The sequence below is a fragment of the Grampus griseus genome (genome assembly GCF_964374135.1).
Source record: "Grampus griseus genome assembly, chromosome: 1".
NCBI classification, from domain to species: Eukaryota; Metazoa; Chordata; class Mammalia; order Artiodactyla; family Delphinidae; genus Grampus; species Grampus griseus.
In genome coordinates this window covers 67,525,110-67,543,542 of record NC_139017.1, presented here as the reverse complement: position 1 = coordinate 67,543,542, position 18,433 = coordinate 67,525,110, and the positions used below count along the sequence as shown (strand labels likewise).

At 55.2% G+C, this 18,433-nt stretch overlaps 1 protein-coding gene across 2 annotated transcripts; it reads right to left on the bottom strand.

Moving 5' to 3' along the window:
- Positions 1–2,006: 2,006 nt before the first annotated feature.
- Positions 2,007–17,064, bottom strand: NECTIN4 (nectin cell adhesion molecule 4). Of its 2 annotated transcripts, XM_082659147.1 has the most exons (9): positions 16,860–17,064; positions 7,887–8,246; positions 6,319–6,609; positions 5,105–5,225; positions 4,019–4,167; positions 3,614–3,770; positions 3,118–3,193; positions 2,669–2,743; positions 2,007–2,336 (listed from the first exon to the last, which is right to left on the bottom strand). In XM_082659147.1, the coding sequence occupies exons 1-9, from the start codon at positions 16,933–16,935 to the stop codon at positions 2,112–2,114; spliced, it is 1,530 nt and encodes a 509-aa protein (XP_082515273.1). In that variant the 5' UTR covers positions 16,936–17,064; the 3' UTR covers positions 2,007–2,111. The 2 variants fall into 2 exon arrangements, with proteins under 2 accessions (XP_082515273.1, XP_082515274.1); XM_082659148.1 differs by lacking the exon at positions 2,669–2,743.
- Positions 17,065–18,433: the final 1,369 nt, after the last annotated feature.

Genomic DNA, 18,433 nt, shown 5'->3' with positions numbered 1-18,433 from the left:
CTGACACCCTCGGAGACCAGAATTCTGGGGTCTGAGGTGGAGACCCGAGACTTGCCTAGGAGCAGAGCAACACAGGGCTGTGCAAGGCATACCCAGGAGGGAGGACGGCCAGGCTTTGGCCCTGACCGGCCTGTAGTCTCAGTCAAGTCACATTACTTTACTGGGCCTCAGTTTCAACACATATAAAAAAATGAAGAGAGTGGACTAGATGATCTTTAAATCTTTCCAACTCTAACATTCTGTGGAACTCATTTGAATTTTGGGTTCTTTGACTGTAAAAAGTTTACACTGTTGTCTACTTTCCAGGCCTGTCGTAGTGAGACTCCAATACAATACAGGATATAAAATACTGACAGCTAAGGCACTGCCTATCCTGGAAGGGCTTATAGTTCCACTGTCCGACCTCGACTCTCAGAGACGGCTGAAGGTCTTGTGGAGGCCGCTTCTTTTCCCCCGTCCCCCCTAGTTCCAGGCAAACTAACTCCTCCCCTACTTGGGACCACAAGGAAGATGGTGCAGAGACAGAGAGCACTGAGATTCAGGACTTACACAGTCCAGGGAGCAAGACAGGAACCGGAAAGAACAGGTTTTATCTGTTTATTTAAAAACAGAATATCTTTTTAATGTACAAATATGAACATATTTACACAAAATATACATACTAGAGTTCCATATCTTCAGGTTCCGCCTCCAAAGTCCTGGGCTGGCTGGAGAGCAGGGGATGAGAGTCTCTCCTTTGGTCCAGAAATCCAGCAGAGTTCGGGCTGAGCAGGGTTTGGGCACTAAATCTAGATATTCTGGTTGAATGTATTTGGGTGGGGCAGGCAAAAATGGACCTTATCTAATCCCAACCAGAGAAACGGCTGGAAGTTAGTGACCCAAGTTAGTAACCCTGAGACCCCTGGGGAAAAGGAGACATTCTTGCTCCCAGCAGCTCCTTCACCTCCCTTGGTCTATAATCACTCTTCTCTCTCCCCTACACCACAACCAAACCAGAAGCCCTTGTCACCAAGTCCTAGCAGCCCCCCACCAAGGGATCACAAACAACTGTGGATACAACTAAGAAAACATGAGGCTAGGGGAAGAGCTCAGGAGCCCCTAGGGCCAAGGACCCTACCTACCCTCCCATAGCCAGTAACGGAGGGGCGCACACCCCTCCTTCAAACTCTATCAGCTCTTCGGCTCCCTCCCAAGAGCCTGCCTAGATGAAGATGCCTTAGACGGAGCACCTTTCAAACCACAGGAACTAACCCCCTGGGGTAGGACCTGAGCAAGGTCTAGCTTTGCTGAATTCTTGTGTAGGCTGATGTCACTTTAAGCAGTCCTTGCAGTAATAAATGTCCAGGTGAATCAAAAGTTTATAAAAAGTCTTTTGTCTTATGAATGCATTTGGGGCAGTAGTCCTCAAAGAAGCTCCACTGTGCAGGTTTACGTACAACAAATACGTACATGCAGCAGGCCCAGAGGCCACCAGAGGGCAGAGGGTTTCTTCTGTAACAGTTTGAGCCTCTGGCCCACCCCTAGGCCCGCTGCTTTACACTTGCCCTGACAGCTCCCAAGTGGTGGGAGCCCGGCTCCCGCACTCAGGAGGCCAGATTCCAGCTCCAGCTATGCCCGCACACCTGGACCTGGCCCACAGTCTCCACCTCCCGCCTCCAACCTCTGCATCATTAATACTGCTCTGGGGTCTGAGGAAAACACCTGCGTTTTACAGGCAAAGGTCACACAGCCACACGACACATGCACCGATCCCCTGTGGCGTTCCCCATGCAGCCACTGAACCCTGTGGCACACACACCACGGTTCACTTGGACTCTGACGTGACAACACAACGCACACCGTGGGCACAGTCACCCCTCCGCGCACACACAGTGCACACTCAGACAAGCACTAATGCACACACAGTGACCTGCACACACTGTGGGAGGGACTCAACAAGCAGAGCCCTTCCGTCATCCAACAGAAGGACCGGAGGAAAAGGTCGAGCAGTCAGTGGGGTGGGGAGCATCTTCCTCAGGAAATGAGGTGTGTAGGGAGGCTCCCCGGGGATGAGCTGAAATCTTCCATGTCAGCAGAGGGAGCCAGGCTTAGGGGACGGAGGCAAGCCTGGGTCAGACCAGGTGCCCCCGCCCATTGATGTAGATGCCATTGCCCGTGGGCTTGGCCCGCAGGGTCCCGTTCTCCTGAACAAAATGGTTCATGGCCTGTTTGATGCCTTCATCCTGATCTTCCTCCTCCTCTGTCCGCCCAGAGCCTGGAGACAACAGTTCAGTCTGTGTTTCAATCTCCCGCACTGTGGTCAGCGTGGAGTAACTGCGGCCCTCTGCCTCTTCGCTCTGGAGACCAAGGGCGGAGGGCAAGTCAGGAACCAAGGCGGGGCAGCCAGACGTGAGGGGGTCGGCTGGGGCACGCTGGGGTCAGAGGTAAGGCACAAGCAGGGGTTATGGTTGCTCAACGGCTCAGAGATGGGGGGCCAGGAATGAATGTTAGGCCTGAGGAAGGGGAGACTAGAGAGCAAAGGCATAGCGGGGCGGGGAGGGGATGGGATGGGGCAGCATGAGTCTGAGGTATCAGGGACCGGTGAAGGGGCAGCTGACGCACCACATCTGGGACCCGGAGAGGGGCCTGAGGAGAGTGGGAGGGACGCCGGTGGGGCCGGGGGCCTCACCATCACAGAGCAGCTACTGTTGTCCTTGAGACCATCAGGGTGGCCCTCGGCTGTCAGCCCTACACTCTCCTCCGGCTGCAAGGCCCGCACATGGGGGAGGAGTCAGAACAGCGCTCAGCCTCTTCACCTCTGTCCTCCCCCAGCCTCCCCCCAATCACCTTCCCCCCAGCCTGACCTGTCCATTCTCTCCTCGATGCAAACATCCTCACTTCCCCCACCCCTACCCTCATTCCACCCTCATCCCGCCCTGAAACCAGTGCTGAGGGTGGCTTCCCACAGCAACCTCGAAGGGGGTTGCTGAAGGGGGCCCTCTGAAGGAGCCCAGCAAACCCAGAGCAGCTCCAGACCTGCCGGGGCTGAGTCAGCGGCGGCCAGACCTGGGGGCGGGCTGCGCTTCTGGTCCGCAGAGGGGCCCCGGCCCCAAGAATGCATCCAACCTTGGCACACACCTGGTTCCTGGGGTCCGAGTGATGGGAATGCAGCCTCCGGATGGAGTTCTCCCTGGTCAGGGTCAGCTCCTCCTCACTGGGAAGACACCCCCTGGTCAGGAGCTGAGGGTAGTGGTAGCCTCCCAAGGTGAACCTAGCCTGGCCAAGCCTATGTGAGCCGGGGCTGGAGGGTGTGGGCGCTGGGTTGTCCCTGCAAGTGCGAGTGAGTGGCTGTAGGTGGCGGTGCGGCTGCAGAGCGTGTGTGTGCCCCTGTGATACACGTGCATGTGGATCTGACCCTCACTCAGGCAGTGTGGCTCCCCTCATCCAGCTGCGACCCAGGCCCCAAGGCCCTTCTCACCTCCCAGAAGACTGGCTCTGCTTACCTCTGGTCCACAAGCTCTTCAGATGTCAGGCCGCCCAGTCTCCTCTCGCTCCTCGGTCCTGGCCCACCTCCTGCTTGCCTCCCCTTTGTTCCCTGCTTACCTCTACCCGCCCATGAGTGGCCAGTACTCACTATTTCTGGGTCATCTGCTGGGCCTTGCGCCGATGGTATCGGGACATGAGCACCACCACCACCACCAGAAGGCAGAACAAGAGTGCGGCGATCACACCCACCACCACCACGGAGGCCGACACCAGATCCACCTGCTTCCCCGTGGTATCCTGGGGGTCTGCTGGAGACAGGCCACTGTCTGAGGCCGATGCCCAGATCCCTGACCGGCCCCCGGACTCCACAGCCCCCCACGCACTGTCCTCACAAAACACGTCCCAGGACCACCCCCTCAGCCTGGCCCTCTGCAAAATACATGCAGTCCAGCCCCCTCCAAATCAATCCTCTCCCAGTTCATTCTCTCTGTCTTGCTCCCTGTCCCCCGACCAGGCCCTTGGCCCAGGTCCCAGCCTCTGCCCCAGTGCTTACCAAGAACATCCACATCCACCTGAGAATCCCTTGAGGAGAGCTCATTGCTGACGTGGCAGACGTAGGTGCCACTGTGCTCAGTGGTCAGCGGGGGGAAGGTCAGGGTATCTCCTTCTGCTTGTACCCCACTGGGCAGAGGCCCGTCCAGCCTGGAGGACAGGGAAGCTGATGGGTGCTGGCTGGGGAGGGCTGAGACTGCCACGACCCAACGTGCCCGGGCAGCTCTCCACCTCCCTCCCCCATGACGTCACCCAGAGCCACCGGCTGTTCCCACGGTGCCCCTCCTTCCCCTAGGCAGGTCTAGGCAGAGGTCCCTTCTCCCTGCCGCCCAGCCTGACCCAGGCACCCACACACACACTTGGGGAAGATCCACACGCGTGCCGTCCCACGAGCTCCATAGGCATCACGTCATCCTGCACTAGGTACCAGGTCCACACGGTATATAAAGTCCACACAACAGGACTGTTCCTTCCTATCGGGGCTCAGATGTACTTGGACAATGTGACTGCATGCTCCAGCACCCACGATGTTTCATGGCAGGGTACATGAACACAGCCCCAGGCACAAGGCCACATGCATGGCTCATCTGCTCACATGTGAGCCTGTCATGGGCTCACACACATGTGTCCCTGACCCCTCCCTGATTGTCTGGACATCTCAGACCCTGAAAAAAAGTCAAAGAACTGGCAGAGATGGGTGGGTACCTCTGAGGTGCTAGCAACCTGGTAGTGACTAGAAGAGTGTTAGTTTCACAACAGTCACAGTCAGCTGTATCTTTTTGTCTTATTCACTTTAGGCACTTACATAAATATATAAAGTATTAACATTGAAATGCTGTATTATATTTCACAATTTTAAAGTTAAGGGAAAAAAAGCCAAGGACTTATCAGCTAATTTCCTGCCAATTACCATGTATACTACACTCCTAGGTGCAAGGCAATAACAATGTTTGGTGACCATGCATATTCTTGTATTGGTTTGAACATGTGCCCTAATTTATCTGGGGTTCAGAATATATTGTCCCAGCCCACGGTGAGTATGTGCTGGTCCTGAGGGAAAGACCCTGGTCCCAAGCTAGGCCCTTACCGTGTCCAGTTGTACGAGGGAGGAGGCTGCCCTTCACTCAGGCACTTGAGCATAGCTCCTTCTCTGCCAACCTGCCACAGCTTTTGGTCTTCAAGGCCCCTCACAGAGGCCTCAGCAAGGACTGGAATGAAAAGTTGGAGGAGAAAGAATGGAAATGATACCTTTGATCATGCTCTTCCTCAAAGGGCCCCCGCCCCAGGCCCCACTTTGCCTGGAATAGCCTCCCCCTGCCCTTCTCCATCTTACTCATCTGCGGCCAAAGCTAGCCCAGCCCCGCCTTACTGACAGCTCCCTCCCCTCTCGAAGTTCAGAGAGTCCACATGGGTTTACCTGTGCAATGAGCCTATAAGTCCCTCTGCACAGCAATGTGGCACACCTTTTCTGAATCCCCCGTGGTCCGTAGCTTAGCGCTAGTCACAGAACAGGTGCTCAGCAAACACTCCCTGATTCATCAAAGGCTTAACCATCCTACTAGTTCATTCATTTCTTTTTTTTTTTCTTGGGTGTGTGGCGCAGCTTGTGCGATCTTAATTCCCCAACCAAGGATCGAACCCGGGCCTTTGGCAGCAAAAGCATGGAGTCCTAACCACTGGATCACCAGGGAATTCCGGTTCATTCACTTCTTTCACAGACATTTGTTGAGGACCTACTTAGTGCCAAATGCTGGGTTAGTATGAGTAGAAAACAGTGCTATCCTCCAGAGAGGCTCAAAGTCTAATGCCAGGAAAACAATATCGACTGTCGACCGAGCAACTTCTATGCACTAAGCGCTATGCGAGAGGCACTGCATTCGTTCAGAACCCTGTAAAGTTGACATAATAATACTCCTGCTGATGATGAAGAAAATGAACCTTAATAAGATTGAATAACAGCTGGTAAACAGCAGAACTAGGGCTCATCCCAAGTCTAGCTGTCTTCAAATCCTAAACTATTTTCCAAAATGCTTTTAATTCCATGTTTATATCTGATTCTCCCAACAACCCCTGAAGCAGGGCCAGCTCCTTTGTAAACAGAAGGACACAAGGTCAGAGTGATTTGCCAAGGTCACCTGGGATGGGCTCCAGGTCTCCTACTTTGGACTGGTGCTCTCTCAGCCATACAAGGTGGCCTCCAGGACCCAGGCTGGCCAGACTGGTGTGGCTTAGGGTCTCTCACTATCTCATCAATCCTCTTGGAGCCCATGGGGGCGCCCTACCCAAGATCCAGGTACTCACAGGCCACTTGGAGGATGTGGGTGATCCTTTGGTCCTGGAGCAGGCCAGGGTGCGACACCACGCAGGTAAGTGGCTGTCCATTCATGCTGCGGCTGGGCACCAGATGGAATTCTGAAGTGACAGCAGCTGAGCGAGAGTGCGCGAAAGAGCGGCTGGATGTTGTGCCCTTGACCTCTGTGTCCCAGGTCACGCTGGGGGCCGGGCTACCCTCTGCTGTGCAGGAAGCTGCCAGTGTCAGGCCCTGGCCCTCTTCTAGTGCTGGACCAGGATTCAGCGAGGGCAGGGGAGGCACTGCAGATGGGGGGGAGGCAGAAATCACAACCTTCACAACCCCTGTCAGGAGGCCCCGCCCCATCCCGGTTCAGTCTTGCACAGGTGCAAGTTTCAGGCCCCTTTTTCTTCTTTTATTTCATCAACAAAGATGCCAGGTGAGTGGTAGCATTTCAGTGGACTTTGTACCTTTCTCCAATGCTTGAATTTTTTACAATGAGTACGGGTCATTTTTCAAATAAAAATAATGAAGTAATTAAAAAACTAACCAGATAACATCTATATAATAATAATAATAGCCATCATTTATTAAGCACTTACTATGTGCCCAGAATTGTGCTAAACACTTTACAAACGTTGTCTCTTTTAATCCTGTCAACAGACACGAAGTAGGTGTTACTATCTGTATTTTACAGCTGAAGAAACTGAAGCCCAGGGAGGTTAAATGATTTATTCCAGATCAGTAGCTATTAGGTGGTGAAGCCAAGATCCACACCCAGATTTTTCTACCAAGGCTGGTATTACTAACTTCCGTGTAGATAAAGGGAAACTATAAAGGCCTTTATTTATTTTTATCTTCATAACATTAACAGTCCAAGCACAGAATGGAAAAGACTTAACTTGACCATAAGTCTAGGGCATCCGTGCAAAGTGGTGGTTTAAAAAGGTGATTGTGGTCTCCAACCACATTCACTGAAGGTCCAGATCAGGAAAGGTCTCAGCCCCACTGGTCATGCACAGCCACACTGGTCATAGCTGGGTCTGCATGTCCACATCTAGGCACCACATTCTAAAACCATGGAGCCCAAGGTGATGAGGGAGGCTCTGAATGAGTGTCTTTAGTAGAACTGTCGCAGAAACCTGTAAGTTTAGCTTGAAGAAGAAGAGACTTGGGTGGGGCATGACAGAGGTCCTCAGCTGGTGGAAAGGCTGTCGTGCAGAAGGGAGAATAAGCCTGTGTCATCTTGCTGGGGTGGGTGAAAGCAACCGAGAGGGAGATTTCAGATCAGCAGAAGGAAGAACAGCCTAATACGTGGATTCTTCCCCAAGCCTGACCAAGCAGTATCAAGCTTTTGGGGTCACTTGGAGAGAATTTCTGGATTGGGGTGAGGGGGGGTGGCTAAATGAAGCTCCCTCATCCCTACAGGGCCCCACCTCTTCTTCCTGTTCCGCTTCTGCCCGCTCCATCTCTGCATCCCCCCGCCTCCAGCTTCTGCCCTCCAAGACCCGGGGCCTGAGGACCTGGTGCTTCTGCACACACAGCACCCCTGCCCCCATGCCTAACGGGGCCCACTTACCCAGCACGCGGAGCCGAAGCTGCGCCTGGAAGCTGCCGGCAGGGAAGGTACTGACGCGACACTCGTACTCGCCCTCGTCCGCCTGCACCGCGTTGCGCAGAAGCACCGCACCGTCCAGGGGGTTCCTTGGGGGAGGCGGCTGTTCCACGCGGCCCTCGTAGGCTGAGCTCACGTATAGCCCGTATTTAGAGTTCAGAAGTGCCAGCTCCTGGCCGCCCTCGCCCTCATGCACACGAGCCCATGCCACTTGCTCCACCTGCTCGCCCGGGTCCCCTCGGTAGAAGCAGGGCAGTTTTGCGTCCTGGCCCAGCACCACGGTCACCAAGTCCGAGGTCTCCAGCTCGCCCGCCGGGCACCGACCTGCAGGGGGGCAGACAGAAGCAGCCAGGATTAGGGGCGCCGCCAGAGCCGGGGGAACACTTAACCACAATGATAATGTCCGCAAAGGCAGCCCGGAACTCCTGGAGCACTTTATGCTTGCAAAGCACGTTCAGTCCATTACCTCATTAGATTCACAAAACATTCCCAAGAGGCAGGTGTTATTATCGCCGTTTAACAGATGAGAAAACTAAGACCCAGAGACAGGAAGTGACTTGCCTAAGGCCACACAGGTGGTATGTGGAAGAGTCATACCCTCTCTCAGCCCAGGATTGTGTCCTGAGCAATTGTAAGGTGGGGACTATAACAAGAGGAGAGACCCAGCCTCTGCCCTCAGGGAGCTCCGGGAAATGGATTTTGTGCACACAAAGATGGGAAGCCATGGACAAACTTTCACAGAAGGCTCAACCTACCAAGGGGGTGGGGGGGAAGTGAATGCTTTCAGAAAGTGTGGCCAGGAACCAAGGCAAGGGTGGAGAACAGTTGGTGTCTGGGATGGGGCATGTAGTGTAGGAAGGGTCCAAACCAGCAGGCCCTTCGGAACAGTCTTTTCATGGCTTTAAGATGAGAGACCTGGATTCCCAGAGAGAAGAAGGTATTCTATGTGGGAGGAAGGGCACGAACCAAGGCTCAGAGACAGGAATGAGAAAGTCACCGAAGACAGAAAGGCCCCAGGTCAGAGGCCCAGAGATACGAGGTCAGCACAGACACACATGACAGGGTCAGAACCGTGAGCCAGAATCGGAGGACCAGAGATAGGGACCAGTGACAAAAGGCAAGTGTTTTGTGCATGACAAGGAGCAGTATGAAGCAGTCAGGGGTATCTATCATGTAGCATTATCTGCAAAGAAGGATGCATTTCCTGCACTCACAGAACCTGAGCTTTATTCTGGAAGAGGAGATACGTATGGAGACAGCTATGGAAACACTTGTGATGGTTTCTGATTTAGTGCTTAGTGGTGTGTTGCAGGTTAGTCGTGGGATGGGACAGTCACAGTGGTCCCGAGTCACATGGGAGGGGCTCATGCATGAGTTGGGTAGAATCAGGAGGGGATGAGACCTGGAAAGGGGTCCCAGGTAAGGGACCAAGGTGGGCGAACCCCAAGGAGGTGGAGAGGCTGGCTGGTTCAGGAAGCAGAGAGGAGAGGACAGAACTAAGGCAGAGCAGGAAGTGGGACATCTGGTCAGAGAAAAATCACCCAGGACCTTCCATACCAGGCAAAGGAATTCAGATTTGGCCAAGAGGACATAGGGAGTCCCTAAAGCATGAAGCCAATGGGCGTGTGCCCTCAGACTAGAAAGTAGGGAGACTGGGGACAGGAGACCCTCTAGGACCCTCCAGCTGCCATCCTGCACCGTGCTGCTGAGAGGACGGGACAGTTCCAGGGGAAGTTTGGCAGGATTTGGTCACTGATCAGAAAGAGAGAAGAGTCTCAAAGACAACTCCTGGGTTTCTAGGATAAGTAACTTATGAGGGAGGCATGGCCGGGGAATCTCATGGCTGGGAAGAAAGAAATTTGGAGTTGTGGAATAAAGCGTGTGAAACACAGGGCTGGGGGCTGAGGCTGCAGACAGAGTGAAGGCTCTCTGGGATGGCAAGAGCTCCTTGCATTGGAATGCATATGCAGCAATTCCCAAAAGTTCAAAGCTCCTGCCTCTGGCCAGCACTTCACACACCCTGCTGGCCCTCACCTTGCTTCCACCTGGAGCTCCTGCTGGAACGCCCTCCTCCCTATGTCTGGCAGCTCCTAGTCATCACTGTCTGGGTAACTCCTACTCATCCTTGAAGACTCTGCTTAGACATCACTTGCTCCTGGAGTCCTCCCTCCCCCCACCCCCACCTCAGGCAGAGTGAGGTGCCCTTCCTCTGTTCTCCTCTAGCACCCTGCTTTGACCCATCGTAGTACTTTATACCACAGATTGTATTTGCTATTTTCTTGTCTGCCTCTTCCACCAGATTGAGAACCTCAAGAGTATAAACTCGGTCTCACATCACATATGGAAACACGGTTTCTGATTTAGTGCTCAGTGGTCTGCATTCCCGGCACATAATTCGTGCTCAGTTAATGTTTATTGACTGACTGACTGAGTGAATGGGTGTGTGAATGAATGAATGCGAGAGACAGGCGGAAGAAGGAAAGGGGAGAATGAGGAGGAATGTGCAGTCTTTGGTTGGGCTGGGCAGGGAGGGGGTTGGCATGGCAACCTTAGGCTTGCCTTAGAGACAACATTAGAGACAGGATAGGCTGGCTACCTGGGTTCTCTGCCAAAGGAAACACCTCCAGACTGGACCTAGGGAGAAGGAAGGGGATGCAGGGCGTCAGGCATGGAGGGAGAAAGTGAAGCCCCGCTAGAGTGGACCAGAGGGTTCCAGTGAGGCAGAGCGTGGGACAGAGGAAGGGGGTCCCATGGCCCTGCTTGCAAGGGAGGAGGAAGGGAGGATACTCTTGGAAGCTGGGAGGTCCCAAACAGGACAGGACAGACCTGCAGGGCCAGATACCAGGGCCCTGACCTGCCTAAGCTGATGTTGGTCCCACCCAGCCCAGCCTGGGAGTCCAGCTAACCATCTGCACCTCTCCCAGACACCTCCTCCTGGCGCCAGAGGGAGCAGGGCTGCCACGGAAGGGCTGGAGGTGGGCTTGAGATAGGGGCTTCCCAGTACTTCCTCTGCTTTGAACACTGGTGTCCATGCAGGTCACAGGGAGTCCAAGGCCTGCTCCACTGGGACACTCAAACCCTTTCAAAGACTATTTCTAGGACAATGTCAGATGGCATATTTTCCATCCCCATCCCTACACTTGCTAACCAGCTGGCCCCTCCCCAACATGAATCACTCACATTTCCCCCCCAAAAAAATACCTTTTTTTTTTTTTTTTTTTTTTTGCCACACAGCGGCATGCAGGATCTTAGTTCCCCAACCAGGGATCGAACTCATGCCCCCTGCAGTGGAAGCTCAGAGTCCTAACCACTGAACTGCCAGGGAATTCCCAAAAATACCCTCTTAGGGTACAACATGCATCAAGTCCCCAGCACATGTCTGAGTCCAATCTTCCACATCCCTACCTGTGGGTCCAAGATCCCCATGAACCCAAGTGATAAGCCCAAGCTTTGCAGGTTGAGGAACCCAGTAAAACCAGAAAGTCCCTTCTGGGTGAGCTCCCCATTGTCCTAAATCCACTGTTTAGTGGGAGCATATCAGCTTGAGCAACGCCTTCCTTCACTTACACACACGCGCGCACACACACACACACACACGCGCGCGCGCGCGCTGCAAGAGAAGGAAAGGAAAACTTGGGCTTTAGAATCCCTGTCCTGGGCTTGTGGACCCAGAAGCTCATACTCCCAGGGTAAGGTAGGCCAGGACTGCCTCCCACTTCTCTCCCCCACCCAGTGCCCACCCAGCATCCGCATGATGATGTCACCAGAGCAAAGGAGACACACCGCCTGCCTGGTGAGGTCACCCTGCGGGCATGTAGTAGCCAGGCCAGGCCCACGGACCCTTCTGCTGCAAACTGTTTCCTGAGCCTGGTGGACTCTGCTGGCTGGGCACTCCTCCCTCTGACCCTCCCCCCCACTCCCCTCCCCTCCCCTGCTTCTGGGAGTACCAGGATGCCTGGGTGATTCAGCCACTGCTGCACAGCAGGCCTAGCCTCAGTCACCACCAGCCACCACCTTGCGCAAGGGAGAGAACAGGCCCAACTGGCCAGACGGGATCCCTGCCCTCAGCCTCCCCCACCCCGGGCCAAGCCCCCACGGGCCTCTCTGGGGCCCTGCCCTCTGTGTACCCTGCCTGCTCCCAGACGGGCCCTCCATTCCTGGCTTGGGCTGGCTGCCTGTTCCCCACCCTGTGCCTGGGTCCCAACTTTCCTATCTGTGTGAGGCCCGGCCTCTGATCTCCAGAGGGGCAATAGGCTGGCAGCTGCAGATGACAGCATCTCCGGGGAAGGAGGCTTTTCTTTCTGAGGAGACTGTCTCCTTCAGCATCCCCTGCTCGTACATCTAGGGGTACACAGTGGGGTCCTAGAGATGGGCCTGTGAGTAGGAAGAAGGGAATAAGTGTGAGCCTTTTGCGTCTGAACGTACATCTTTGGGTGAGGGTCTGGGGAGTCTCAGTGCTGGTTAACGTGCAGGAGAGGCTGTCTCTTTGCACGAACTTGGGGGCGTTTCGCACATTTCAGGAAAGCGTGTGTGCTTGTCTGCATCCAGAGGGGGCTATGAAATGCGTGTGTGTGTGAATGTGCGCACACAGTAAATATTTTCATGTCGGTTTCTCTTGGCTTCTGCATGGCTGTCTGTCTCAGCTGCCTTAGGTCAGTGGTGTGTCGCTCGGCGCCTTTGCCTCTGCACCCGTTTGGAGTGTCGCCCAGGCAGCCCTCCCCACCCCACCCCAGACCTGAGGGCAGATGCATCTCAGGTGGGGGGACCCAGAGATGAGGTCACTGTCCCTCCAGGGTGATGGGAAATAACCATCAAGGACGCCCCAACAGAACAAAACAAAAGCTCTCTCTACCCTTGCTCCTCAGGTTCCTACTAGAAGGACCCCCACCCTTCTCACCCCCCAGCCACGCCCCCAGGCCCTCCAGCACCTCTGGCCCCCCAAGGAGGCCTCTCCCTGGGAATCTCCGTCAGGCCTCTGCTGCTGCCACCACCAGAAAAACCAGCTCTAGCTCCAGGCCTGGGGTGAGGGTTGTCTGGTGTAGGTTTGGTGGGAAGTGGTGGGGGGAGACCCTGCCTGGGGCTAGGGGGAGGGGTCCAAGCTATCTAGGGTCTCACTCTCCTTTGTTAACTCTTGCCTCCCCTCACCCCACAGAAGCAGCCTCCACCAGAGACAGGTGGAATGTGTGGGTGAGTTTGGGATAAGAAAGGACGTGGGAGGGGAGCCCTGAAGCCCCCCATTCAGGACAGGTGATATACACAACCCAGCACTTTTTTTCTTCCATCCTTCCCCCCATAGCCTTGGCCTTGGCATGCTAATTTGAAAACCAGCAAGATTCTCCCTCTGCCTTCATCCACCTCCCTCATTTACCCCACATTGTCCTAAGCCCCCCAGCTTAGTGAGAGCTTCCCAACCCGGGCAAAGCGCCCACCACAGATTAGTGGATGGGGAGGGGGGCCACACCAATAACAAAGGGAGGTGAGAACAATGGGGGAGGACAGGCCTTGAGGCAGCCCCGGCTCTGGCCCAGACACAGCTTCCAGCACAGGTAAGTCCCCTAAACCCCCAGGGAGCCAGAGTCTGAGCCTGGCTGAGTCACCAAAACAGCCACACCGTGGGTGGGAGACCCAGAATTCCGCTTCTCCCAAACTCCTGAGATCCTAACCCCCTCCCCAGTCCTGCCAGCCAACCACCCCCCTCCCACATCTCTGCAAGTGTGGCCAGCTCTGCCCCGCCCCAAATCACAACCTCAACCCAGCTCTCAGGACATGCCAGCCAGTTTTAAAGGCTAGAGGGGAGGAGGGTGGCCTGAGAACTGTGGGTAAACTTCTGAGGCCAGAGGCTCCCTGCCTCAGTGAAAGAGTGACCCCGACCCCCTCCTGCACAGCCCTGCTCCAGGGGGCTTGGTGGCTTGCCCCCAGTTCTGAACTTGACCTTCGCATTTTAGATTCTGTTCCCAGATCCAACCCCTAGGCTCCTCTCCTCCCTTCACTCCTGACTCAGCTCCCCACCCCACCCCCATCCCTTCTCTCTGTCCAGACTTTGGTTAGCACCAGGGCAAGTTTGGAAGGCCGGGAAGCCCAGGCGTTCTCTCCTCACTAGGCTGGCTCCCCACGGTGGCTGACCCCCCTTCACTTTGCCTGGAGGACCCCAGGATCCCGAGGCTGGGGTCTAGAGGCTGGGACTGTGGACTCTACTATGAGGCCCTCACTGCCATCTCTGTGGCTGGGGTCCCCTTAGCCCAGCTCCCTGAAACACTGGGGTGGGACCAAGGTCAATGGGGCCACAGGGCTTCCCTGGGATTCCCCCTAGTTCTCCCCACCTTGGGCAGGGAAGCTAGCCTGCCTTTCTGGCTTCCCCGGCTTTGGGTAGATCCTACAGGAAAGGGCCTCCCCCCCTCTGTAAACAGGAGTAGAAAAGCAGGGATGGGGCCCTTCCCTTTCTAGGAAACTAACTTCAGACAGAAAGCTGGTCCTAACCCTCAGAGGAGAGACCTCAGAATTCAGAGAACCCCGTGCAGGGCTCAGTTGGGCCCCAAAATAGATCTAGGAACTAGGATCCTATTGGAGGGATATCTGTAGATTCAGGTCCCTCAGGCCCAGGGCAGGAGATGGGGAGGGAGAAGGGAGGGGACCTCACCTGGAAACTCATCCCATTAAGGAGAGACAAAGAGCTGTGGTGTCGAGGTGCCTCCCTAGCCTGGGCTCCTTTCCCTGTCAGGGGTGGGGCAGGGCCCTGGGGCTCAGAGCTCTAATGGCCCAGGACTTGGTGGGGGCACTAATTTGCAGCAGTGCAGGGGCAGAAGGCAATATCCAGGGTAAAGCTACCCTTGGTCCCCACTGTGAAATGGGGTCAGGACATTTCCCCCTTCTGTCACCACAGCCAGACTCACCGCCTCTTCCAGCACCCAGCACCCACCTTCAGTTCGGGGCTGCATATTTACGCAGCCACAGGCTTTCAGAGCTGGAAGGCCTATAGGGATCATCTGGTTCTACCTCCTGGTCTGCTGAAGTCTAGTTTCTTAGTTGCCCAAGGTCGTGTAGCAAATTAATTGCAGGAAAGGGACCAGAACCCAAGACTCCTGACTTCCCAGTCCAAGGCTTTTTCAGAGACAAGAAACACTCTAGTTTCCTGGGGACCATTGAGGAGATGCCTACAGAGGAGCCAGAATAGGGGTGGCAGTTAGGTGGGCGCATCTGATCCTCGGGCTAGGAACCTGGAGTCTGAGTTCCAGCCTTCAGAGCACCCTCCGGCTCCGTGCAGGTTATAGCAGTAGATCATGGCTCACTGGGCACCAGCTTCCCTGGAGCCGGGTAGCCACAGCACCTGTCCAGGCACTGGGCAAGGTTGGGGTGACGCCCTAACTAGAAGGGGTGTCCTCTACCCTTCCCTGGCTTCTCTGGGGACTTTGTCTTGTTCACTGCTGCATCTCCAGCATCCAGCACCCTGGCTATCCCTAGTGTGCACTCAGGCACTATGCTTTAATGAACTAGGAACTGGGAGACCAAGACGCTAACCCTGGTTACGTTTCTAACACTGAGTAATATTGTTAGCTCACTTGCTTATCTGTTTCTTTCAGTTTTCCCATCTGTAAAATGAGGGAGTTGAATCGATGATCTCTTTGGTAACTTCTGAGTCCTGAGACATCATGGCTCCATTCTTTAGGCGTGGGTAGATCCTACAGGAGAATGACTGCCGAGTTCCCTGGCCCCAGCAAACAGGCCCCGCCCTCTTGGCCTAAGCGAGTGAGAAGGTTGTCTGGAAGATGGGAATTAAGATGTAGGGGGTAGGGGGGATGGCAGGGCTTGGAGTTTCAGTAATCTGCGATTGGAGGCTGGGCCAACAGCCTTTCCATTATAAGATCAGAGCAGAAGCAGCCCCTACCCATCCACACGTCTAGACCTCACTCTCCTCCGCACAGCCTTAGCTGGGGATGGAGGTTGGGGGACATCACTGCTAGGCCCTGCTGGACAACTGAGGCTCCGTCACTACTGATCCTGGGACTGGGAATCAAACTGTCCCATATAGATAAGGCCTTGTCTTTCCAAGGAGAAAGATTTCTCAGTTGCCCATTATCCTGGGAACAGCCTACAGAATCCCACCTACCGTGGACTCATTATGTTCACGCACGCACACACACACATATACTCTCCCCCACTCTGAAGATTATAAATTCCTATAATTTATATCTTCTGTATATACATTACACGAGAGCGATACAAGGCATCTAGTTGAGAAAATGGGGGGACGGGGATAAACAAAAGAATGCCCTAGGGTAGGGCACTCTAGAAGCTACCCTTCCCTAGACCCCCACTCTTCTGAGTAACCGCCTGATTCCCACCCTGGTACCTCATAGTGTGCTCAGGGACAGAGGGGGCCAGAGAGAGAAGAGCTTCCAGCTCCCCTGTAGTCACCCAACAGTATTCTAGGATATCGTGAACAGAGGAGAAGGAGATAGAAAGACCCTGTCTGCTCTCTGGGCATCAGGCTTCCCTCACCTTGATGACTGGGGAAACCAGCTGCAGCCCCAGTCAGCAATTCTGAAGCCCAGGGTGTAGGCGAGGGAACCTCCAGGAAAACCTGGGGTGAAAGGGTCCCCACCAGTTCTACCTCCCTGGCCACCTGCAACGGGTCACCGTGTCTCTTCCCCAAGAGACAGCTCCAGCCCTTTGGCTGAGGTGGTCAGGGACCCCAGACCCAATGACCTGGCCTGGGGCTGGAAGGGGACATGAAGCAGGAGAGCTACAGTGGCTCTTCTGGGGGCACTACTATCCGCTGGAGGTGGGAGAGAGAGATTGATTCCTCAGTTCAGAGTAAAAGGAAAGGGAATGTGTATGTGTGCGTGTGTGTGTGTGTGTGTGTGTGTGTGTGTGTGTGTGTGTGTGTGTGTGTGTGTGTTGGCTTGGGCTCAGAAGCAAGGATCCTGAAGCAAGTCCTACCTGTAAACGATGCCAGGAGCAGTAGTGGCAGCCATGCCTCAGGCCCGCACATCTCGGCTCCCAGGGACAGAGGCATCGGTCAAAAGGCAGAGCTGCCTGGTGTTTCTGAAGTTCCACTGAGTTCTCCCTGGGAGCCGGCTCTAGAGCTGGATCGGGCACCGACCCAGAAGACAGGAAGTCACGGAGTCCTCAGGCACTGCCGCACTTGCCTGTCCCACTAGGATCTCCACTCGGGGACCCGGCCCCGTTCCACCCACCCAACCGTAGCTACCCGCAAGTAGCCGTGATCGGGATCTCCGAGCTCCCCCAGAGCTGCTTCCCACGCCGTGGCCAACAACGACAGCAGAAACTTGGGAACCTGCTCAGCAGGTCAGAACAGGTGCGTCTTTGGGGGCTGGGCCTGGCGCGGAGACACGGCAGCCGCCACCCCCACAGCCTGCGCTGGCTAATGGGTGCCAGAGAGGGAGGGAAGGAGGGAAGGACCTGGGAGGTGGGATCCCATCGTCAGCTCCAGGCTTTACCTGGCAGTGTGTGGAAGGGGCTGTGACCGGAGAGGAAAGGCTTGGGGGGGGGCGGGGGGGGATAGGGGCTGGGTAGGAGAAGGCCTGGTGTGGCTCAAAGAGGGAGGCGCCAGGCCAGGAGGAACAGGGGCAAGGCCCTTGTGGGTGGAAAGGAACCCAAGCATCCCACACCCCAGCCAGCCTTGCCGAGTTCCCCCCGGCCTTGCCGAGTTCCCCCGTCTCCCAGAGGGGTTCAGCTTGGGAGCCAGAATCAGAGAAAGCCAGAACTGAGGACAGTACTGGCCCAAATACCTCATCCATCAGATGAGAAAACAGAGGCCCAGAGTGAGGAAGGGGCTTGCTGGAGGACACACAACTTAGGTGGTATCCCTACATCCCTATCCCTGAGGCAGGGAGTTAGTTCAAAGACCCCTCAGATGGAACTTAAGCGACCCCCTCCGCTTCACCCCTACCCCACAGAGGATAAGCCAAGGAATTGACCGAGGAATTAACCCCACAGATTCCTGGCCTCCCTAGCAGGACCCTCTATCAGCATCAACACCTTCTCATTACTGGCCAGAAGTCCCCAAAGTGAGTCAGCACTACCTGAGTGGAAAGGGGTTCCTTTCCACCATCTCCATGGTCATTTTATCCATTTATCCCATGGTCATTGGACAAGCCACATGTCCGGACTTTGCAAGGACAATCTTTTTTTTTTTTTTGCGGTACGCGGGCCTCTCACTGCTGTGGCCTCTCCCGTTGCGGAGCACAGGCTCCGGACGTGCAGGCTCAGCGGCCATGGCTCACGGGCCCAGCCGCTCCGCGGCATGTGGGATCTTCCCGGACCGGGGCACGAACCCGTGTCCCCTGCATCGGCAGGCGGACTCCCAACCACTGTGCCACCAGGGAAGCCCGCAAGGACAATCTTGATTCCAAATACTCTATCCTTATGTCCCTATAGGTGTACTCAGACCTGTAAGACCACACGTTTCCGTGTTGGATGCATATAATGTAACCACCAAGTTACACAAAAACTTATTGGCCTAGCTGGGATAGTCAGAGGAGGGGGCAGAC

What these genes read in the sequence shown, in the direction of transcription:
- NECTIN4 (XM_082659147.1), bottom strand. Translation starts at nt 16,935, where the DNA reads ATGCCTCTGTCCCTGGGAGCCGAGATGTGCGGGCCTGAGGCATGGCTG. An exon ending in GCTCCTGGCATCGTTTACAG is followed by an intron (nt 8,247 to 16,859) that starts GTAGGACTTGCT and finishes GCCCCCCTGCAG; the next exon opens with GTCGGTGCCCGGCGGGCGAG. An exon ending in ACTCGGACCCCAGGAACCAG is followed by an intron (nt 2,744 to 3,117) that starts GTGTGTGCCAAG and finishes CGGGCCTTGCAG; the next exon opens with CCGGAGGAGAGTGTAGGGCT.